This window comes from Engraulis encrasicolus, chromosome 11 (assembly GCF_034702125.1).
Source record: "Engraulis encrasicolus isolate BLACKSEA-1 chromosome 11, IST_EnEncr_1.0, whole genome shotgun sequence".
NCBI lineage: Eukaryota > Metazoa > Chordata > Actinopteri > Clupeiformes > Engraulidae > Engraulis > Engraulis encrasicolus.
In genome coordinates this window covers 26,234,896-26,259,112 of record NC_085867.1, presented here as the reverse complement: position 1 = coordinate 26,259,112, position 24,217 = coordinate 26,234,896, and the positions used below count along the sequence as shown (strand labels likewise).

Sequence of the window (24,217 nt, the reverse complement as noted above, 5' to 3'; positions counted from 1 at the left end):
ACGTCAACACAGCAATGGCAATGCACAGTGATAGGAATAGTTTATGTTTGACTTGCTGGTTGGAACGCTTTCAAGTGGGAGGTAGCTGACTCCTGTTTGCATATTGGGAAGCTCCCACCGTTGGGGAATGTGGCATAAGGGGTATTCCAAGAACATGTTTAAGTGACAAACCTGGCTAAGTTAATTTACAAGAAGTGGTAAACCTGCTAATAGATTGGCTAGCCTGCAGGTGTCATTTGGTAATGAAAATGAGAATTCCTGGCTCTTCTATTAGATGATTTACCACTGTATCAAGGTTCACTTGACCTGGTTTACTACCGAACCAGCTTCTAGAAACACCAACGCCTGGCCGGTCTTGAGTGCACTGGAGGTATGTTTATTTTGGGGTGCCACACGACAGCCACTACTGAAGCCTGTCGTGTCTGCTGCACATGTGTATTGTAGAATTTGATTGGTCAGTATGGACATGCAGAGTTCGTCTTTGACTTCAAGGTAAAAGACATTAGAGGTATTTCCTGAGTATTGTCAATTGTGTTTTGTTTTCTTTTTCTTTCTTGTTCTTGAGGCAGTGTGTGGCCTTGGTAGGAAAGACGACAATAAACAAAGGAGGAAAAATATGAACTGGAACAAGATGTCACTAAATTCTAGGCAGAAATTCCTTATTTAAAGGACGACAGAAAACGCTTTGATTTATTTTGTATTATACAGTTCCTCGTCTATTCTTAAGGAGTCAGTCTTTAACTCATTGTCCATCATGTACAGTTCTATTTGTCTATATTAATAGTATGTTCTCTATATAATTCTGTTTAAAAACAGGTATCGTCAAAAATGTGCAACATTACTTAAGGGAAAAACATTGTCATAAGGGGCCAATGGCAATATGTATATGTAAATACAGTTGAACTTGTGCAACAATGTATTATTTCCTCTCTCCTCTCTCGCTCTCCTCTCTCTCTCCTTTCTTTCTCTCTCTCTCTCTCTCTCTATCTCTCTCTCTCTCTCTCTCTCTCTCTGCTGTGCTCGTTGACCATATCAGTGAGAATACAATCTTTTTTTAAAGAGGACAAAAAAAATGACAAAATAAAAAAACAATCTTATTTGAAATACTTTTAATCTCATATAAACTGAACAGAGGAAGGAGCAATCATTCTTTGGCCAGATCGCTATATGCTACGGACGCTGTGGCAGGCGGGCGCGAGGGAGGAGGGATGCTTTCAGGGGGGGTGGGTGGATGCAGTCACCATGGCAACCCCCACCTCTGTCGCCATGACTCCTGGCCGCCCCCTATGGGGAGGTGTTGTGGTCGTCTTGGCAACAAAGCAGAAAGTTTCCTCCCACTTCCTGCCTATTCTTTTTTTTTATTTGTTATTTTCTATTTTATCCTTTTTTGTGTCTTTCTTAAAATATCTTTCAATTGAAGAACTGTGACTGGGCATCAAGAGCATTGTGTTATTTCTGAATGTATGGAGAAAGGATTGGGGACTTTATTTTGAATGTAACCTTTCCTAGGTTCATTGCTTATTTTTCTAATTACTTAATGAATACTGCAATTTCCCCATCCTGAGGACTTTATGTCTTTAGCGCAACTGCAGACAATGTGTGTGTGTGTGTGTGTGGGTGGGAGAATGAGTGAGAAAAGTATGTGTGTGTTTTTGATGCCCCTTTGGTTGTGTGTGTGCGTGAGAGAGAGAGTTGGACAATATGCTTCGGTTTGTTTTTTGGCTCCAGGCAGATTCAGTCTCACTGTTTCAGTATTCAGCGTATTTAATGCTTTGTGCATCATGTGGGCGACCCCTCTGCAGTCAATGGATATGTTCCTTCCTTGTAATACTGTGCATTTAATAAAAGTGATATGTCTTACAAACCTTGTCTCTTCAAAAGCACTGATATGTCTTTGTACAAAAATGTATTTTATTGCAAAGGTACACTGGTTTTGCCCCACTGGTAGCCGTTTGTTAATCCCACCATCAGAAAACTCTGTAAGGGCCACAGCATAGCCAGGCCAAGGGTCGCAGAGCTTGTAGTCACAATAGCCAGGCTTCCACTTTAAATAGTTCTTTACAAGGTTAAGACAATGTGTGCCTTGTAGCACTCATCGCTCCTCTTAATGTTAAAAAAATAACTAGAAGTAAAGAATATCCCTATGTGACTGTATAGACTGATCTTATTGATCTGATTGCATTTTTTTTTAATCGCACAATCAAAACAATCGTGCAACTGGGTCCTGGGGAGTATTCCATGAACATGGTCAGTAATAAACCTGGCTAAGTTAACCTGCATGTGGTACAGTAAACCTGCTAATAGATAGCCCCCAGGTGTCATTTAGTCAAGAAAATAAGCACTCCATGTTCTTTTATTGGGTGATATACCACAACATCAAGATTAACTTAACCTGAATTACGACTCAGGCAGGTTCTTGGCATATTCCCCTGTTGCTTTGTCAGTCTTTGGGACCCTTGTAAAGGTACATTGAGGAGATTTGATAAAATGCAAAAAAAAATGGGAGGGTGGGGGGTGTTAATGGGGTCATGCAAGGGTCGTATCACAAATGCTGCCGACTACAGCAAACCAGCAAAAGTGGGCGCCGTGGCTGAGGTCAAAGGTGCCGCGCCAAAAGTCCAGGTGCACAGTTTGAGTCCAGCCCAAGGTCATTTTCCAAATCCTTCCCCATCTTTCTCTACCACAATCTACTGTCATTTTTTCAAGAGTTGTATCAAATAGAAGTAGAAGTACTCTTACAAGTGTAAGTACAATACTGGTAGTGTGAGATTACATAGTTGAAAGAAACCATGTAATATCATGCTACCAGCGTTGTTATTACATCTGTGAGAGTACTTCTAATTCTACTTTATACAACTCTGAATTTCTCGCACTGTCCTGTCTCAATAACTCCATCAAGTCCAAAAAATTGTAACAAACCTATGAATCATCTAACCTGGTATTCACGCGATGGCTGGAACATTATCGATCGCTTAGCTCTGGAAAGGCGCAGGTGTGTTCAAAACCTCTCGAACCTGATTGGAGAATTCACGTGACTTTTTTTTTATCACATACTACTCAACCACTGACTTGTATATACCCCGCCCCGCGATCCCCTCCCACGATTCTGATTGGACAGGCTATGAAATATCTGATTCTGTTCGGGCTCGTCCAAGATTTCCAGACCCTCATGCGAGCTCACGAAGTCCGCGTGAGAGCCTGGATATGAATCATCCTCCATAAACTCCAAAAAATCTTAACAAACCTATGAATCATCCTCCATAAAGAAATGACATTGTCTGGACTAAATCAAGAGGTTCTGTTCCTTGCAATGACTTGATGAGGTCATCAGGGGAGCGATCAGACATGAAAACCCAAAATGTTTCGGTCCCGATTCCCACGGCAGCTTGCCGACCATTTTTTAAAGGAACTTAAGTGTCTTTTCCAAGTTTGGCGTTATTAAATATGAATGTGGATAAGAAAGGCCTGTGTTTAATTTATGGGCATGAAGAAATGAAATGGCCTCTAACTGTACCCCAAATCCTATTCACTTACCCTTGCCTACCCCTCCCAGCACCTTAGAGCCCAGTCATTTTGCACGTCATCTATTTTTATCAGGTTCCGGTCCCCCAGTATCATGTGATGGTGTGTGTGTGTGTGTGTGTGTGTGGCAAAGTGTCGAGTCATGCTCCGAAACCTCATGTGATGTAGGAAGCTCCGTCACTCACACACTCTTCCGGCTACAGTAGTACTTTGTGTGTGTGTGTGTGTGTGTGTGTACGTACACTTGTCACTGTTTCCCCTCCTCTTACAGCCACAGGAGTATGCCAGCCTGTCTATCACCTCTTTTTCTCCCTCGCCTACTCAGCTGTGTGTGTGTGTGCGCAGAGCCGTATCTTGCCACCAGGCTAGGCAGGCAGCCGCTTGGGGCCCCTAAGCCCCTAGACGGCAGATACTTTACTACAGTAGTGGCCGTTTTGTTTCAAATGTTCATTCTCTTCCATTTTCGCTTGGGGCCCCAGCTGACCCTAGCCTCTGTGTGTGTGTCACAGCCAAAACTCTTCAGTCCTCCTGCCAACCTTCCCTTGAAATACGGAATCGTCCTGTATTTAGAAGCATGGGCTCTAAATTAACACCAGCCAGCCAACCACAAATGCTGGTGAAATGTCAGTTTGGCTGGTAGAAAATGCCAACTCACAGGCCACTTTGACCTATTAGTGAGTGTGTGTGTTTGGCTAGTAAGATTAACATCTACTAGCCATTTTGGATGGTGATGTTCAAAAGTTAATTTAGAGCCCTGTTTAGGAGTATGGTTCCGTATTAAGCTGAAACGGGACACAATTTGATTAAAATGCAGGAAATTGCATCTCAGACATACATTTTCTGGGGGAGGACCGCTCGGCCCCCCATGTATCCCGTATTTTTCTCAAACTGTTGCCAACCCTAGTCACCATGTCATTCCTTCTCTCCTCAGTGTCTCCCAGATGAATGAATGGATCTCTGAGGATGGGATGAATGAATGCCACTCTGGCTGGTTGGCATTTCCTGCCTCTGGGGGCCGTGGGTGCTGGCTGGCTATCTAGCCACTACAGTGACTGACTTGGCTTGAAGCAGCTGGCTAGCTGACCACTGCAGTCATTGCCTTGAGAGGCTGGCTAGCTGACTGACTGGCTGGTTTGCTGGCTGGCCACCCCAGTGACTGCCTCGGGACGGCAGCTGGCTATCTAACTGGCCCGTCCAGGCCTAGAGGTGTAAGGACGCTGCGTGGCGCGTTGGACATCTGATGCGTGTTGCTGGCTGCCGAGGCTATTTTTTGCCACCGCAACGTAGCGTAGCGGCCACTTGCAGACGCCAGAAGCACCCCAAGGCCAGAGCTGGTGCCTAACAATAGCCTGGCCAAGCGACAGGGACAGCTGCTGTGTGTGCCACTGTGTCTACGCATGTGCCTCTGTGCCAGCATGTGGTGTGTGTGTGTGTGTGTGTGTGTGCTGACAGCGTACGGATCTGTGTGTATGTGTATGTGTATCTGTAAGTGTCTGTGTGTGTGAGAGAGAGAGAGAGAGTGAGAGGGTGCAAAGGTGTGGATTACAGCACAGGAAACCCAATGTTTGTCTGAGGGCATAAAAGGTTAGTTAGAGCTGGCCACTCGTCCTACTGAGGGCCATATAATTAGACCTACAATATAATTAAAATATAATTACATTACATTGGTATTTAATTGTCATCGTCATGAACATATCCTTATGATCATGTCAACATGTACCACAATAACATATATAAAAAAACAGACTTTCTAAAGGGCATTTTTTGCATACTGTAGTAGGGCAAAGGGGCAGGTGTTTTAGCACCACCTCGTCTCTATCAGTGGACAATAACCACACTGTTATGTCACACTGCAGAGCGATTGCTTCACCAATATACCGCTACTGTCATTTGAAAGGTGGTGGTGGTGGGGGGTACTGATTGTGCTTGGCGAGATACAAAACTGCACAGCATGACAAGACCTTAATCCCTTTTGAAGATCATTTAGAGAACCGTGCCATGTGCACACCACTTAGGCTACATGGAAGTCATAAGTGCCCGCTTCACATTATCCAGGCCTGTTAGTAAAAAAATATCCTGAGCCTGAACCTTTAACCATTTTTGAAAGAAAAACCTAGTGGGTCTTGAATATATGTTACAGACAAACTCTGCCAAGCCTGAAATCAGGTACTGAGCCTGAATACTATCAGCCCTGCATTATACTGTGAATTTTTCACGGATTAAATCTGCCTGCTTTAGGCATCTATGACTTGCCATTTTTTAACTTTGGAAATAGAACCAGGAATGAACCCAAGGTTGGAAAAATTGAGTTCTGGTACTATAAGTTAACTTGGAATGACACAGATGGGTGCATTCCATCATCCTAACTCCGTCCTCGACCTGTACTTGTGGCCTCATACTTCGCTGATGCCCTGACTCCGTGGAGAAAACAATACATTTTCCCCGCTGTAAGCCTAGCCACAACAACTTCAGAGGGACTTTTCCCCATTCAACATCCCGTATTGTGACGTGACGTGCCCAGAGACACTGGAAGTGGTACAGCCGAATCAAGCTCGTACTTTTTCGAGATGCACTCGGTGAACGCCCCTTTAGGAAACCAGTTGAGGTCGAGAATAAATGGAGTTCCCTCAGCGCCGCAGATGGCAGTAGCACAACTTAAAAGAAAGAGGAGGCTGGGACAACGCCCCCTTAGGAGACCAAAGTTGAGTTGTGTTTATGTTGTCTGACAGGATCTTCATGTTGTGCCTTCTTGGGTCTTTGAGATACTTAACATTATACATCACTCAGACATCATCAATGTTCAATAGCGTTTGATGTTTTTTATGTACAGTATGCCTTACGTTGGCTGTGACAAGTCTGTGATGGTGGTGAGAACAAATTTCCCCTGAAAAGTATATCTATCTACATCTTTACATTGGGGTAGATGGAGGTTGATTCGTCCTACTCCACTAGACCATGTTTGACGTGACACCATCACAAGGCCACAAGCACAAGGGAGGAGGGTAATGGAACGAACCCCATGACTGGTAGACGTACAGTGACGTACGTACAGGGCCCCCGGGCAGAACACTTAAAGGGCCCCCCATACCACCTGCCAAGGTCATAATAGGGTCCCCATCACCAACACAAGAGTGCCCTGGGCCCTGGGGCAAATGCCCTGCTCGCCCTCCCTATAGCTCCGCCCCTGCTGGTATATGAAGAGGAGTTGCAGAACCGCATGACTGGTCTGGCGTGGGGTTGCAGTCGCAGGCCGGAGGGGTCAAAGGCTGAGTTGGACGTCAGGTGGACTGCTGAAAGTGATCTATTGGGACTAGGGTGACCATCTCCGTGACAGGAAAAAGGAGGACATATTTTAGGACAGGTGGTTTGGGGGTCCTCCCCCAATAAAATGTGCGTTTCTAAGATGCAATTCCATGCTTCTTAATGCATTTTTGTCTGGCTTAATGCTGTGCCTTATGCCGGACAAGGCACTGAAAAGATAGACGGTCCTTCCTAAAGACGGACGTCTGGCCATACTAATTGGGACACATGTTGAAAAAGGTCCAATGTGTAAGACTGAACTTTGCTTTTTTTTTATGCAAGCCATCAGCCTGATCGTTAGTGAGTCTGCTGCCTTCCATGCCTAGTGTTTGCTGGGACATAGAGGGTATTTCTCAAAACCTAGTGCACCCACTTCCAAGTGTATCAGCCCAATTACTCACGCCCAGTGATTGGATACTCTTTATTAGTCACACCCAATGATTGGATACTTCACCAAAGTGTATCCAATCACTGGGCGTGACTAATTAGGCTGAATACACTTGGAAGTGTGCGCACTAGGTTTTGAGAAGTGCCCAGCGAATTCAAGCCTCAAGTGCACCACTGGCAGGATAATATTTGGTTACATATCACTTGAATTGGTAATGTCACAGCAAGAAAAAAAAAATGCATAAAAGAAAAGAAATTTAGGATGGTGCATGTTTAGGTAAAGCATTTACAAGATGGTGCATTAGAGATATAAATGTCAACGAAAAGCCAATATGAATATTTGAAATTGATGGGGGTGGTAAACATTTTGAAAAATAAAAAATAAAAACTGGCAACGCAAACTTGTTAAAATATCTAAAAAAAAAACCAATTTTACACAATGGACCTTAAAGACACACTGCACACAGCACAGAAAGCCAAAAGAGTGGTGCGGGACGGGGTGGTTCGTTTTCATCAAAAGCTGTGCGCAGTTTTTATTGTAGTATTCTAAATTAACATTAAAAAAGAAAGTCTGCCCATGTCCTGGAACCATTATGAAAGTTAAACGCACAAATTCAATATACATCTCATTGTATTTTACATAGAGGATACGTGTATAGGCATGGAGGTGGCATGATCCACATCAAGGCTTTAAAAAGAATCAAGAGTGAGACCAAACAAAAAAAAGGAAACAAAACAAAAACAAAAAAGAGAGGGGGAAAGAAAAGAAATAAAAACCAAAATGAGACTTTTGCTTTAAACAAAAAAAAAAAAATCTGAATAAATAGAAGGTGCCATCTTAAGCAAAGTAAATTAGAGCGTTTCTTCTGAGAGAGGGGGGGTGGGAGCCTGCTGTGTAGATAGTCTCAGTCACACCCCTACATCACTGGACACAGACACTGGGGGGAGCCAGGAGGGCGGTCTGAGTACAAGTGGTGGTGGAGGCCGGTCAGGAGAAAAGCTGATAAGCCGTCTGAATGGTGGTCTGAAGCTGAGAAACAGTCTGCCTTGTGGTGGTTGGTGGGGCACTAACAGGGTCTGTGATGAGAGTTGGGTTGATCTGTGGGTGCATTCCAATATGCGACCTTGCGTCCTCCTCTTGGGATTGAGGCCTCGCGTTTTGCTGATGTCCCGCCTCTGTGGAGAAAACAGTTAAGTTTCCTTGCTGTCAGCCTAGCCAAAACAATTTTTGGGGGACTATTCTCCATTTACCATCCTGTTTGAAAATGAGAAAATGACTTAACAATTGAGCTTTTGTGAGATATTGAAATATAATGCTGTTGTCAGTGATATCATGACGGCATATTACTTCCTGGTACGAGGCCACAAGCACAAGTGGAGTACGCAAGGTTGCATATTGGAACGCACCCTCTGCGCGGGTGGGGTCAGTCAAGGCGGCGGGGGGCAGGTGGGCACTTCATGAGGTGAGTTGGGTGGGTGGGTGGGGCTTATCAAGTGAACGGGTCCAGATGGAGGTTCTGTGTGGTGGGCCGAGGAAGGCCCTGCTGGGGTAGGGTTCTATAAGGTGAGCTGGGCTAGGCCAGCTGGAGTTTGGTGCGGTGCAGTGAGCCGAGATGGGCTGGGAGGGGAGGGGATTCTGAGATGGCCCGGACCAATCTAGGAGGTGATGTGTACAAGCTGAGGTGTACAAGGCTGCTAAGGGATGCTGTGTGGTCAAGCTGAGGTGTACAAGGCTATTAAGGGATCCTGTGATGTCAAGGTGAGGTGTGTTCATGTTTGATGGGGTAGTGTGTATCTGCACTGCACTGACGAACACGGCTGAAGTGTGTATGAAGGGGGGTGGGGGGTGGGGGGTTTGTCTGAACTGTTGAAGTCGTGGGGACCTTGCTTTGCACATTAGAGATGATGAGAGAACAGCTTTGAGCTTGAAGAACGCTGCCTGCATAATGGTACAAGTCTACATCTGGTTTATCCTCAAAACACCGTTTGTCACCAAAACATCGACATAACTAGGAGGAAAAATAACAAAGTTTGATTTTGTTTTCTTTTTTGCTGATTCAAGTTTATAAGGTGTCTCTTTTTTTAAAGTCCTCAGGCAAGTAGAAAAAAAAACGGCTCTCTACATTGCTAGCTTGATTTCGAAAGAAGATCAGGTGTGTTTAGGTTTACTGTTACTATTTTTTTTTCCTTTTTGTATTTATCTTTTTTGTTTTTGCTGAACTGGTTATATATTGACCAATGAGAGTAGAAGTTCCGCCCCCGTTGTAAGGCCATAGGTTGCGGTCGGGTGGCATGGCAACGGGAGGGAGAAGTGACGTTTGGGGACGAGGGACACAAAGACATTGCATTGGATCGCTGATGAGGAGCTGCTGCAGATTCAAACCCAATCAGTGTATCCTTTAAAAGCAAACTAAACAAAAAAACAAACAAAAAAGAAAAAGAAAGAGGAACCATTAACAAACCATAGAACCAAAACAAAAAAAAAGAAACTCTTTTTAAGTCTAAAATATTTCACTCAAATTCTGTTCAAGTAACCCTTCAAAAACAACGTTTAAAGAAAGCTTTGGGATATTTTTGTCCTTTTTTTAATGACCCACGTCATTAAAAAAAATCATGCACGCTGCAAAGAACCTCATGCAGTAAAGTTATGGTAAACCATCCAAGCACTTTTTATTCATTAATAGCCATAAATACACACAGCAGCTTCATGAGAGAAGGTCTCTGGGTTGTTTTTTTTTCCTCTTCAGTTTTTGAATGTGAGATATTTATAAGGAGAGTTTTGTTTGCATGAGCATAGGACACAGAGCAGAGGAGTCTGCCGCGGCTACCTACGCTCACCTGCTAAAGGAAACAAAAAAATTAGTTATGTGGAATTGATTATCAACTTATTATTATATATATATTTTTATATATATATTTATATATTTATTTTCTCATCTTTCGCTCTCGCTTTCATTCTGCAGCTTTTTTCTCTTCTCGTCTCTCTCGCTCTCGTTCACACGCACGCACCCCCTTGTTCTCGCTTTACTTTGTCTGTCTTTTTTTTCCTTTTGTTGATGTGTTTTATAATCCCCCGTTCCCCCCTTCCCAATACACACATACACACACACACAAACACACACTCACTCACTCTCTTCACTATGGATTTATACAATGTAACAAAGGTGACAGACCAGAAATTACAATCACCGCGAAAACCGAGAGAGAGAGAGAACAGGGAAAAACAAAAACAAAAAAAAACGAACCCGAGAAGAAAAACAAAACAAAACAAAAACAAAAAAAGGAAACAAATTAAAAAGCAAACAAAACTTCGGGGGAGAAACGGCCGCGTGTTTCTTTTTTTTTGTCATTTTTCTTCCGTTTGTTGTCGTTATCTTATCGGTGTTGATGTGTTGTTGTTGTAGTTGTTGTTGTACGCCGCCACTATCGTCATCATTGGCAGTTACAGCACAGAGGACACAGTCTGCGTTGCGCTTGCTGAAGTTGCGGTAGTGGGGGTGCGTCATCAAAGAGGAGGGGGGCGTGGCGGCGGCTCCTTGCCTACTCCGCCCACGCCGCTGCCTGCGCTGCCTCCTCCGCGGCCACAGGGGGAGCCCTCGCTCTTCAGGTTCAGGCTCTCCAGCGCCACGTCCAGCGGCGTGATGTCCACGCAGCCCATGGCCCCGAAGTCGCCGAAGTCCCGCCGCTCCTCCTCGTCCGAAGAGGAGCTCTCGTCCCGCATCAGCGTCGACAGCAGCAGCTCCTGCACAAACAGGCTGCGGTCGGCGCGCTCGCTCTCCAGCGCCTGCCGCTCCGACTCGGACATCTTGGGCTCGTTCAACCTATCAGGAGAGAAGGGGAGGGAGAGGGAGAGAAGAGGAATAGAGGAAGAGTGTTAAAGTGTGTGACGTGTGAACAAGCTGCAATCTGCACGCTGAGAGGGAGAGGAGAGGAAACAAACAATACAAATAAAAACAAACAAACAAAAAGGCATCAGTCCATTTATTTATTTTTAATACTAAGGGGGGCATTGTCAGTCATATGATGATGTCAAGAGGGCGTTGGGAGGCTTGTGATGAGGCCAAGGGGACGTTTCTTCGAAAGTGGTGGAGAACCACTGGTCCAGTGCGTGTTGTGGATGAGCAGGAAGGTGTGTGTTGTTGTGCGTGGGTGAGAGGGGTGAGTGTTGTCCGTGGATAGGAGGGTGTGTACGAGTAGTTGTGCATAGGTGGGAAGGTGTGTGTTGTTGTGTGTGGGTGTGTATTGTGCGTGGATGGGAGGGTGTGTATTGTGCATAGGTGGGAGGGTGTGTGTATTGGCGTGGGTAGGAGGGTGTGTGATGCACATGGGTGGGTATGTTGTTGTGCATGGGTGTGTGCCGTGCGTGGGAGGGAGTAGGTGTGCCGTGTGTGGGTGGAGGCTGTATGCTGTGCGCGTGGGAGGAGGGCGTGCCCTTTCACCGTGTGAGCAGGAACTGTGCTGTGCCAGTGTATGAATGCGTGTGTGTGTGTATCTGCGCAGGTGATTGTGTATGAGTGTGCGTGTGCGTATTAGGGGTGTAAATCACAGCCTCCATGAAAATACGATTCAATATCGATATCTTATTATGCAAAGTGATTCGATTATTTTCGATACTTAAGAATGGCCCACGATATGACACAATACGATTTCATTTTTTCCAAATTACTTTTCCATTTCTATTATGTATAAGGCATTGGGCAGGGGCCAGCGATACGCTTATTTTCGATACTTAAGAATGCCCCACAATACGATGCGATTCGATTCAAACGTCAGATTACATCACGATATATCGAAATATTTCAAGTATTATTTACACCCCAATGCAATTGTGTGTCTCCTCACTCTGAACAGGAAATGGGAGCCATGCGGTGCCAGGGCGTTAATGTCGGGCAGGCGTCTGTATGTGTGCGTGTGTATATGATTGCATGTTAGTGTGGTAATATTGCCTTGCCGTGTGAGCAGATACTGGGAGCTGTGCTGTGGCGTTACAGTCATGCAGGCGTCTGTATACATGTGTGTGTGTTTGCATATGTTACTATGTGTGTGTGTGTGTGTGTGTGTGTGCGTGTGTGTGTGTGCGTGTGTGCGTGCGTGTGTGTGTGCGTGTGTGCGTGTGTGTGTGCGTGTGTGTGTGCGTGTGTGTGTGTGCGTGTGTGTGTGCGTCGCCTCACCGTTAGAGCAGAAACTGGGAGATGTACTGTGCCAGGGCGCTATGGTCAGGCAGGTGTCTTTATGTATGCATGTGTGTGTGTTTGCATGTGGTAGTACGTGTGTGTGTATATATGACTGCAAGTTAGTATGCGTGTGTGTGTGTGTGTGCGTGTGTGCGCGCGTGTGATCTCACCGTGTGAGCAGGAACTGGGAGCTGTGCTGTGCCAGGGCGTTGCTGTCGGGCATACTGGAGGGGTTGTTGGCCGAGTTGGAGGCGTTGGGTGGTATGGCTGCCGCTGCCCCTCCTCCCCCGCCTCCTCCTCCGCCTCCCCCTCCGCTGCCGGTGGCGGCCATGTTGGCGGGGTTGCCGCGGCGCGTGGCGTTGCGGGCCGTCTCCAGCTGCTGGCGCGCCGCCTGCGCCTGCTGCCTCTCCAGCTGGAGCTGCATCTGCAGCTGCTGCAGCTGAGACGCAGACGGACCCGACGAGTTCAACTGGCCGCCCGCAGAGCGACGCACGCCCGACAGCTGAGACAACAACTCTGATGGGGGAGAGAAAGGAGGAGAGAGGGGAGGGGGGGGGAGAGAGAGGGAGAGGAGAGGAGGAGGAGAGAGAGGGGAGGAGGAGGAGAGAGGATGGGAGGAGAGAGAGTGGAGGAGGAGGAGGAGGAGAAGGGTGGAGAGAGAGGAGGAGGAGGAGGATGAGAATGAGATTGGAGGAGGAGGAGGAGGAGAAGGATAGGAGGAGAGAGAGGGGAAGGAGGAGAGGGTGGAGAGAGGGGAGGAGGATGAGGAGAGAGAGAGGATGAGGAGAGCGAGAGGGTAGGGGTGGAGAACATGGCATGGTTAGGTCAACAAATTCAACATACTTCGGACACAGAATCAGAGAGAGAAGGACAGAGACAAGAACGAGTAGAGAGACGGTAAAAAGAAGATGAGAGGCCGTAAGAACGGGATAAGAAACAAGTCAAGGATGGATACTAAAACGGGGGTGTAGAGAGAGAGAGAGCGAGAGAGAGAGAGAGAGAGAGAGAGTGAGAGAGAGAGTGAGAGAGAGAGTGAGAGAGTGAGAGAGTGAGAGAGAGAGAGATTAAGATTTGAGGACACCAGACATACAAAATAGAGAGAGAGACAGAACATGAGTACAAGCAGACCAAAAAGAAAACAGGAGATGGGAGATGACATAAGAAGGGAGCCAGAGAGAACAAAAAAAGAAAAAGAGGAGACTGTGGCGTCATCATGAGGAGAGCTGCTGGGGCCACCCAGAGGGCTGGAAGACTATTTAGTCTCTCCCTTCATCCCTCTCTCTCGGAGAGGGGAGGAGGGCTGTTCAGCTTGCCTCCCTCTCCCTCCATCCCTCTCTCCCTCTCTCTCTCTCTCTCTCTCAGGGCTGTTTGGTTTAGCTATCCTTCCATCGCCAATGCAAACACTACACCCCTTGCCAAAACTACCAGGTGGAATTCTCATGGCAGAGCGAGCGAGCGATAGAGACAGAGGCGGAGACGGAGAGAGACAGACACAGACAGTGACTTCATTGTCTGCCGTTCACTTCTGCCAGGTTAGAAATGGGCGAACGAGTGCAAGTGAGTCAAGCATCTCTTGCTCTCGCTCGCTCTCTCTCTCTCTCTCTCTGCACTGTCTTTTGGCCGGAGGGGAGGAAGGAATGAAGAGGCCATAACTGCTAGAGTGGGCTGTAGCCAGCAGCCTAATGGGCTACGGAACAAGGCTGGACGCTTGGCACATATCGTAGCATGGCTGTGTAAAGGGACCGCCACGGGGAAATGGACACTCCTTTCCTGAAGTGTTATGATGTATAAATCCTGTAATATTGCTCATAGTCATTACCCTTGCTTTTGAAGTTAATTGCGTTTTTAGTGATTTGTAAATTAATTGACAAGCATTTAATATGGTAATTCAGAAATGAATGGACTGAGCGGTCCAATTTAATTGAGGACTGCAAAAGTCACTTCCGCCCACCACACCACACATGCATATAAATGCAGCGCGCAACAGTTTAGTAAGGAAGCCATTGGCGTGCGCATGAAGGCACAACACTGCGTAATAGGGACACAATGAATAGGCCTGGCATAAGTCAGTGGCAGTGAGAGACAATGAGGCCTGATGACCATGGGTGGTCCGGGCGGAGGAAACGGCATTGGCACTGGCAGCCCTCAGTCTAGACTGGCAGTGGATTGAGACGCTCCCCGTGGCACAGCAAGCATGGCAGGCATGGCAGGGCAGCGTCTACAAGACAGGGTTGACCAACAATAGCTACCGATAACGGCCGTCTCCCACCACGCTGTCACCCGACCTCACAAACGCTGCAACCAGGAAAAGAAGAGACAACACAAAATGCTGATAAAATCCATAAGCGGCTGGTAGAACTCGGGATATAGAATTTTAAAAAATCCCATTGAGTGTCTGGTGAATATGTGTGCATTCCTGGTCAAGGTGCATACTTTGTCAATAGCCACCATTAACGCAAACTTCAGAAAATAAAGGGACGCAATACAAATGATTTGGCAGGACTTAGTTTTCTCTTTCTGACCGACTGCCTCTGTCCTGCTAAATCCCCAATAGAGTTCACAGCTGTTCCAGATCCCCAGAGGGCTACCTGGCCTGGCCTCGTCTGTGTACTACCTGGTTGGTATAGTAACCACCCCCCATGTAGCTCGATATTGAATTCAGTCCTCAATGCAGTCAGGCCAACCTGCGTATCGTCGGCTCATTGATGGCAATAAAATCTAAACATCATAAGAATCAATGGTCTGACTGGTTGCAGCTTTGTCTGGTAACATACAAGAGTGTTTGATGGCTGGTGGGTGACCCTGCCTGAGAGAAGCAATTGCCTATGGGTTCTCTGTATCAGAGCTACGTCTCTGTACGAGGACAACGAGGCTTGTGCTGGGTGCTACATGAAGAGCCAAATCTGTGTTAGGTGGAGCCTAACTGGACAAACATCATGGGAGATGGATAGCCCTACTTAACTCCTATCCAGGTAATTGACTGGAGTATTAGAACCTGGGCAATGATGAACTCAGATGTGTTCCGGGAGGATCTAACTTGGTTGGAGCTGAGGTGGGTAGTAGTGGATTTACAAAGCAGTAAACGCCACTGAAACTAGTCACCATATCAGCAGGAGTCACAGGAGCAACACCATGGGTTTGTTTTTCACACACCGCATAGTTGTCAAAAGGGATAAAATCAAGAAAGTCAAGTGATTTTGAAGATGGGCATTCCCTAAGGTGAGGAGTCTGAGGATGGCGGACTGACTTGAAATTGGCTTTTGGCTTAACCAAGCCTTGGGTGGGGGAAAACAATTATCTATTGTTGACATCATCTCCTGGGTGACAGATCCCCTTGAGGATTCTCTGCAATACTCAAAGGCGTGTGTGTGTGTGTGTGTGTGTGTGTGTGTGTGTGTGTGTGTGTGTGTGCGCGCTCAGAAAGGGCACGGCAACTTGCATGGCAATATTCATACGGGCGTACATAGGAACCTGTGTCAGCCATTTATGCTCAAAACAGACCAAATGGGAGAAGGGGTCAGCTGGGTAAATGCACAAGGGTGAAAAGGTGAGAATCATTTTATCATAAAGGAAATTGATTTTATTTTTTTTAGGAGCGTGAACTGCTGTATAAAAAGAAGACAATCCGCACACTTCAGGTCTATTTTTGTGCAAAGAAGCTTTACTTGACTTGCAAGCTTTCGGTCCTTAGACCTTCATCAGGCAGAGAGAGGAGCGTGAACTTAAAAGATGACCCATTGCTTACAGCGCTGCTCTGTTGACTACCATGAATTGTGTGAGAGAGAACATTCACAAACACACTGCTAAATGTTTTTATGTTTTTGATACATGACTGAAAATAGTGCCATCAGGGATAATCATGTAGCCTATGATAAAACCATATACACAACAACTGCCTGTGTGAGGGAGTTGGATCCAGCGAGCTCAGGCTTGTGTAACTTTGACGCGCATCAAACGCCAGCCCCAGGTCCAGAGATGAGTCACCATGACAATAGATATAAATAATACCAGCCAGACAGTTATCAGAAAAATCAAAAGAAATGGCAAAGAATAAATAATCCTAACAGTGAAGATCCTGGTGTTAAGTGTTTCCATAGAGACCAGTGTGAGTTCTGTGGACGAGCACAAGCAGTAACTACAGTGAGGAGCAAAGGTGAGCGAGAGAGAGAGAGAGAGAGAGAGAGAGAGAGAGAGAGAGAGAGAGAGAGAGAGAGAGAGAGAGAGAGAGAGAGAGAGAGAGAGAGAGAGAGAGAGAGAGAGAGAGAGAGACACACAGAGAGAGGGATTTGAGGACACCAGACAGACAAAATAGAAAAAAAAACAACCCCCACCTTCTTTCAGGCAGACACCAGAGAAAGATGAACGGACAAAGACAGAAAGACGAACCCATCTTACTCTTGAGAGAAATGACACAGGAAGATGGAGGGAGGGAGAGAGAGAGAGAGAGAGAGACAGAGAGAGAAACAGAGAACGAGAAACACAGAGAGAAAGAGAAAGAAACATGGAGAGAAAGAGAAAGAAATATAGAGAGAGACAGAGAGAGAGAGTGCGTAAGAGGGTGTGGGAGGGAGAGAAAGAGAGGGCAAATGCAACTGCAAAGTGTGTGATGGAGAAAGAGAGATGAGAAGGAATGTGTAAGAACAGACAAAAATAGTGAGAGAGATAGCCAGAGTGATGGAGACAGATGGGCAAGTGAGGGAGAAAAGGAGGAGTAAAAATGGCAATGACAGTGCGCTACCCACCAGAGAGAGAGAGAGAGAGAGAGAGAGAGAGAGAGAGAGAGAGGGAGAGAGAGAAAGAAAGAGAAAGAGAGAGAAAGAGAAAGAGAGAGAAAAGTTAGAGAGAAAGGCGAGAGAAAGACAGAGAGAGAGAGAAAGAAAGAGAGAGAGAGAGAAAGAGAGAGAGAGAAAGAGAGAAAGAGAGAAAGAGAGAAAGAGAGAAAGAGAGAAAGAGAGCAAGAGAGAAAGAAAGAAAGAAAGAAAGAAAGAAAGAAAGAAAGAAAGAAAGAAAGAAAGAAAGAAAGAAAGAAAGAAAGAAAGAAAGAAGAGAGAGAGAGAGAGAGAGAGAAAGAAAGAAAGAGAGCGAGAGAAAGAGAGCGAGAGAGAGCGAGCGAGAGAGAGCGAGAGAATACGGCGCCCACCTGCGATGGGGTCCATGGCTTCCCTATTGCTTGGAGAGTAGGAGGAGCTCTGTGAGGAGGAGAGCCCCCCGCTGGAGCTGCTGGTAAAGTGCATGTTGGTGCGGCGGGCCCGCGGCCCCCCCAGACCACGGCCCGGGTGGAACATCCGACGCACGTGCCGCACGCCGCTGTTCTCGTCGTGGGGGTGCACGTTAAGGAACACGCAGAACATGTACGCAGAGGCAGATACAACAATGCAGATGCAAAACAAAGAAAAACAGGGAAAATACACACTACATTGTGCAATGGGAAAGATTATTATTATCATTTTAGTGGAAAAGAGGTTTTACATTAGCATTTTCGTGCTGTAAAAATCAAGACCTCCTGATCAACAAAGGGGGGAAATGTAATGCATGCAAAACAGAACAGAAGCCAGTCATGCATAGAACACAACACAGACAGATGCAAAACACACAACTTACAGATACACAGAACACACTGGTCACGCATGGAACACAGAACACGGAACATACAACACAGAGGAGCCAGAGAAACACACAGAGCTCTCACACACACGCACAGGTACAAACACGCCATGTCCAAACCCATACTGGATATCGCTCAAAACTGTAGGACAACCTTTTCAATACAAGCACAGATACTCAATCACACAACTTTACTGAATAGAAATACATATAGCTGGCCCATACAATGCTTCACTGAATAGAAATACATATACAGGGATGATGGTGAAAAAAAATCCTGAGCCTGAACTTTTTCCCTGCTCTAACGACGACGATAAGATACTGCATAGTGATGTAAAGTAGGCCTTTTTTGACACATTATTCAAACATTTAATAGCCTGTGTATGACCATTATTCAAGCCTGATAGAAGAAAACCCCGAACCTGTAACACTTTCTGAGATAAGAATAACCTAATGGCTAATTATTATCAATGTTATTATTTTTGCAAACTCTGTCAAGCCGGAAATCAGGCATGGAGCCTGAATACCATCAGCCCTGCATATAGCTGACATGCATCGGCTACACATTTGTATGGGCTACAGTTGAATTCATATTCAAGTCAGCATGTGAAGGCTATTGGCTAAAGGCACTACAGCAAACCTCATGAGATGAAGACAAATGATGTGGCAGGCAGCAGCACTGTATTCATGTCCAACGAGTCATTAGTCAACACAACTCATTTGGTAGGCTGCATGGCACTTGGAACTACTGCTTTTTGTTTCCCCAAAAATAAAACTACAGAATCTCTGATTTAAAGCATCATCTGAATGCAAATATCTTCAGAAAACAAACAAACGACACAGAAAGGTGGGAGAAAATAAAGCCACTTTTTCAAAATGTCAACATTTTTGACACTCCCTCATGGAACGAACACCCACACCCACACACACCTCAGTCCACATTGTGTATCAGCAGTGCACACACAGTGATAGGACCCACACCCAGTACAGAGGTCAAAGCCTAGGCCTGCGTCTACACAGGTGAACGAACACCGCAAGTAAAACCAGAACCTACCACCACCTGAGCAGTCTCGCACACACCACCCACACCACCACCACCACCACCACCACTAACTTACAGCAGCAAGCTGCTCAAGTGACATAACTCTCTCCCACCAACACACACACTCGCGCACGAATGCATTCCCTCCACACAGGCCCAATGGAGCTCAGCTTGCCAAGCTGAAATACAAAACTAGTGCAACTGAAACCCAAGCAAAAGTTCTCACACACACACGGTCAAGCAAGCATATGTACAAACGAACATGTTCTGTCACACACACACACAGACAGGCACTCTCTCACACGGGTCATAAACACGTCAAAACAGGCGATGGCTGAGCCATTAGGCCGAGGCCTAGTGGGCCACTATGGGTGCCGACCGAGGGCAATGAGGGCAACAAGAGGAGGGGGAGAGAGAGAGAGAGAGAGAGAGAGAGAGAGAGAGAGAGAGAGAGAGAGAGAGAGAGACTCATGTGCGGGCGTTGAAAGGATATTAAATCTCTAGGTGCTCTGTGTTCAAGTGTGAGGTGAGCGGCGAAGTCGTCGGTCACATGATTGGGGTCGCCTCCGGGCAAGGCAGCGCAGATGGGGCAGATCTGGAACAGACAAGATGGGAAGCGAAGTGTTAAAAAAACGGAACATTTTACTCTCCTGTGTCGTGTCATGTGCGTGTGCGTGTGTACCATTATGCAGAGTCAGACATATTTCATGACATTGCATAAAACTGAGAGGGGGTAAGGGGAGTATAGAAAAGGGTTAACATGTAAGCTGTTACTCTCCCTGCTGGAGAGGAGAGGCGAGGGAAGGAGGCTGGCGTGGGTCCAAGTGCTTCACTACGGCAGATTCTGAATGGACAGGTGAAACTAAAACCCTGCAGAGGCAGACAGGCAGGTAGTGGAGTGGAACTCAGCAGAGTGCTGAGAGTCCAGCAGAGCAGAGCCCTCGGCCACAGCTGCTCCAAGATGCCAGGAGTGCAGACTGACTATACTCCACACAGGATAAGGAAAAAAAACCGCTATGAACCATCACAGATCAGATGTAGCCTTTCTGATCAGTCGTCATGTTTGCACCTTGCATCTCGAAACCAATAATTTAATTATTATCCCCTATGGAACGCCTTATAGAGCCACCCTTGCAGAACATTCTAAGGCTACCCTTAAAGTATAATTGAATAAAACAAGTGAAACTGAATATGATAAATTAATGATACTCTCTACCAATATGCCTGAAAAATAAACATACTATATATTTGTATTTGGTACCCATGTGTATTCACTTGTATTAATACCATTGGCCACTACTTTGGCTAACTTCTGGGAACAATCTTGAAGCTGTTCATAGGGTCATCAAATCTGGTCATTAAGGATACGGAAGGGGGATCGTCAAAAACTTATTATAGGGGAAAGAGTTAATATTTCTAAAGCTGAAGTGGGGAATAAAATCCTCCACCCAAGTACGTCAGAGCCTCATGCTACACTAGGCTCTGGCGGGCCGTAATGACAACGGTTTTCTCCAGGGACAGTGTAGATTGTGCTTGCGCTCTAAAATAACTAAAATCTGCCCTTTATCAATCCCTAAAAATCACTTCCCCTGTTATACAACACGAAGGGTGGCCCAAAGCTCCTGCTATGCAAGATTCTTGCCAAAGAAATCCATGTCAACTGAAGCATAGCCAGATCCCCTGTTGACACTGATCTGCAAGTATAAGAGCTTGATCTGCCAGACTAAAACCAGTGGCCTGCCACAGACCGGCAAGCTATATTTACGGTTAACATAAGGACAGGAAATACTAAACATCAACACCATTTCTGTGGCTGGAATAAAAACATTTGATCCAAAACAGTGCAGTTTTAAGTTCCAGTGGAGTAGGCATGGCAAAATCTCAACACATCAGTTTAGTTTTAGCTGTTCACCACTGGCTTACAGTGAACAGACAGCCAACCGCCTGCCTGCCTGGACAGATAACCGTCTCTAGGGCCAACACCTGGCTGTGCACTGACCTCACGTCAGCACAAACAAACTTCTTTTGAGAGAGAGAGAGAGAGAGAGAGAGAGAGAGAGGGAGAGAGGGAGAGAGGGGGAGAGAGAGAGAGAGACAGAGACAGAGACAGAGACAGAGACAGAGAGAGACAGAGAGACAGAGAGACAGAGAGAAAGAGAGAAAGAGACTGATCTGAAGTCTGTGGGAGGGGCAGCTAGGGCCATGAGGAAATGAAGGGTGAGTCATATCCGCCGATCTAAGGGATTCAGGAGAAAATTGTTTTGGGCTGTTGATAAGAGTGAGGAGGATGAAATGGAAACCTTGGGGAGCGGGAAGAAGGGTCTGCACGGTTGGGCAGTGAGAGACTAGGTGTGCATTCCAATATGCAACCTTGCATCCGTCACTTGTGCTTGTAGCCTCGCCCCACCTCCTGGCCCCTCTTTGTGGAGAAAACAATAAAGTTTCCCAGCTGTCAGCCTAGCCACAACAACTTTTGGGGGACCGTTTTTCATTCACCATCCAGTTTACAAATGAGCTTTTGTGAGATATTGAAATATAATGCTGTTGTCAGTGATGTCATTTCATGACTTATTACTTCCTGGTACGAGGCCACAAGCACAAGTGGAGGACGCAAGGTTGCATATTGGAACGCACTCTAGAAGGAGTAAGGGTGTGAAAGATGGCGGGAGGAGGAGGAGGAGGAGGAGAGGGATGAGAAGGAGGAATACAACACATCTGGGGTCGGTCGGGGTGAGCATGAGGGGTGGGGGAGGACGAAGAGTTTGGGGAAAGGAGGGGCCGAGGGGTCTTGCTGCTCCACGGCCAGAGGATATGGGGGTGGGGGGTCAGGGCGTAAGGGGGTGTAGAGATAATTGAATGTGGAAGACAACAAGGAGTTGTCCAAGTAGTGCAAGACCCTTTTTGAGGTTATCACTAGAGCTGGGGAATGGAGGCTGGCTGGACAGAGGACAAGTAAAAGAGGAGAAAGAAAAGGGCGACAGAGGTAGCTTACTTGCCATCTCTGTTGAGGACTACGGGACACCTACCGGTAAGTCTCTGCCCCTCCCGGGCAGCTCATGGGGCTTAGTAAGTCAAAATAATTAACTGGACTCTAATGAACTGATGAAACCTATTTTCCGAGCCACCTCGCCATCCCCCCTAGATCATACATAAGCTTTACCTCAGAATTAATGATAACCAATGTGATTGTCGACTTCACTTGTCACTAGGGATGCACCCGATACTGCTCATTATACTCGTACTCGTACTCGTCAAGCACTTGCCGATACCAGGATGATACTGCTATTACACAAAACAATGCAAAATCTTGTCACGTTTTGTGGACTTGAAAGCAGCATGGAAAAAAGTGCCACCTCATACAGGTACATTTACTAACATTTAAACCTACATGGAAATGGACAATAAAAATATCACAGATGGAAAAAAACAAGGCCAGGCATTTATTTTCATTGTATTTTGGTGGTAAAAGGTATCGGTATCGGCAAGTACACACATTAATGTACTCGTACTTGTATCGGTTTTCAAAAAAGTGGTATCGGTGCATCCCTACTTGTCACACGATTTGTGAGTCCTGTGCATGCAAAAATATGCAATTATTTGAACTACATGGCAGAAGTTGAATGTCTGACCAGTGTTCACGATAGAATTCTTACTGGCCGGACAAGTGGCCGGCTGTACTGCAGAATACCGGACATTTGAAATATCTAACGGACCTTTCCACATATAGCCAAACACACACTCCCTAATGGGTCAAAGTGTAGTAAATTGGTCTTTTCTGCCAGCAAAACTTAAATTTCACTAACATTTGGCCAGTTGTCTGGTGTTAATTTAGAGCCCTGCTTGTGCGCACGGGCCGGGGAGAAAACGCGCTTTCTTTCACACACTCGAGAGCTCGAACTGAAAGAGAGAAAAAAAACAGCCAGCCAGCGTGCTGTGCGCATATCCCTAAATTATCAACTCAAACAGTGTGTTTTATCAGCAAACCCGGAGAGCATTTCCCTACTCAAATTGGGTAACGAGGTGATGCCTGTAATAGTAGGCCTACAGTAATGGTATCGACGCTACTGAAATTTGAACTATATTGCGTTGTGTTCCTGCGCTCTCGAAACTAATGGAATTGACACGTTCTGTACGATGCTCTATGGGCTACACGTTTTGGTCGGTGATGAAAACAGTTATAAAGCCCTGCATGCACTTTCACTGGGACTTCTCGCGAGTCCATCGTTCTCTGGAATGTTTAACTTCACCCTCTGTAGCCTACTTGGAGATACACCACCATTTTTCAGCAGAGGTAAAAGTGAAAGTGATTCGATGCGGTGATGCTGCGCATGCCATTGAGTCACCAACCGTTAGGCTTGACTTCGCAACTGGGCATGAAACGGTTTTGCAAATGCAATGCCCTTTGTTTTGTTCACTGATATATTGGTAAAAATAGCCTACAAAAAAACAGAATCGTTCCTCGACAGCACAGCAGCCAGTGTGAGTCAAGGGATTATAAGCATAACGTGATTGGGGACAACGACGGTGGGGACGAGAGCGCAAGCAATATTGCGTGCTGTTTATGACAAGTTCAGTTACATAGGCTATATTCACAAATATTTTCAGCTTTGTTCAGTTTCATATTAGGCCTACTGGTGTTTTGTAACTTTAAGAAGGCCTATTTAAAATGGGCTAATATTATTTACTGACTAATTGCTGTCATTTTTGTCGGACATTTTGTCCGGGAACATTTTATTTTGCCGGTCATTCGTGCATGCAAACGGCCAATGTCCGGCCACAGCCGGCTAACGTGAACCCTGTGTCTGACATGCAGCCACTTCAGCCATGGTACACTAGGGCTGGCTGAGCGCCGTCAGTGTAGGTTCATGTCAAATACATGAGGCGCACATTGTAGTCCATTACGTAGTTTCACACAAAAACTAAAATAACGAAAATGAGTGGTCCTAGTCCTACAACGCCAATCCAAATCACTGCTATTATAATATGTGAAATCCATATGCCAAACGGAATCAGGATTTAGCTCGACTCGCTCAATTCACGCCCATTCAATTTTTAAAGCCCCATGGACCAGAAGTAGAAGGTCGTGACTTTAGCTACACCCGAAAGGGCCCACTGCATTCTTATGTAGAGGGCAAAAAATTAGGAAGTGCCTATGTAATAAATCCAAAAACCCTAGTAAGCCTTCAAC

The 24,217-nt window shown here is 46.0% G+C and overlaps 1 protein-coding gene across 2 annotated transcripts in view; it reads right to left on the bottom strand.

The window, feature by feature from the left end:
• Nucleotides 1-7,712: 7,712 nt before the first annotated feature.
• kcmf1 (potassium channel modulatory factor 1) overlaps nucleotides 7,713-24,217 on the bottom strand; it is a 28,518-nt gene continuing 12,013 nt past the window's right edge. For both annotated transcript variants that reach the window (XM_063210300.1, XM_063210302.1), the window contains 4 exons: nucleotides 19,523-19,624; nucleotides 17,524-17,701; nucleotides 12,554-12,899; nucleotides 7,713-11,030 (listed from right to left, as the gene is read on the bottom strand). In XM_063210300.1, the coding sequence (XP_063066370.1) occupies nucleotides 10,715-11,030; nucleotides 12,554-12,899; nucleotides 17,524-17,701; nucleotides 19,523-19,624 (942 nt within the window). In that variant the 3' untranslated portion in view covers nucleotides 7,713-10,714. The remainder of the gene's footprint in view (nucleotides 11,031-12,553; nucleotides 12,900-17,523; nucleotides 17,702-19,522; nucleotides 19,625-24,217) is intronic.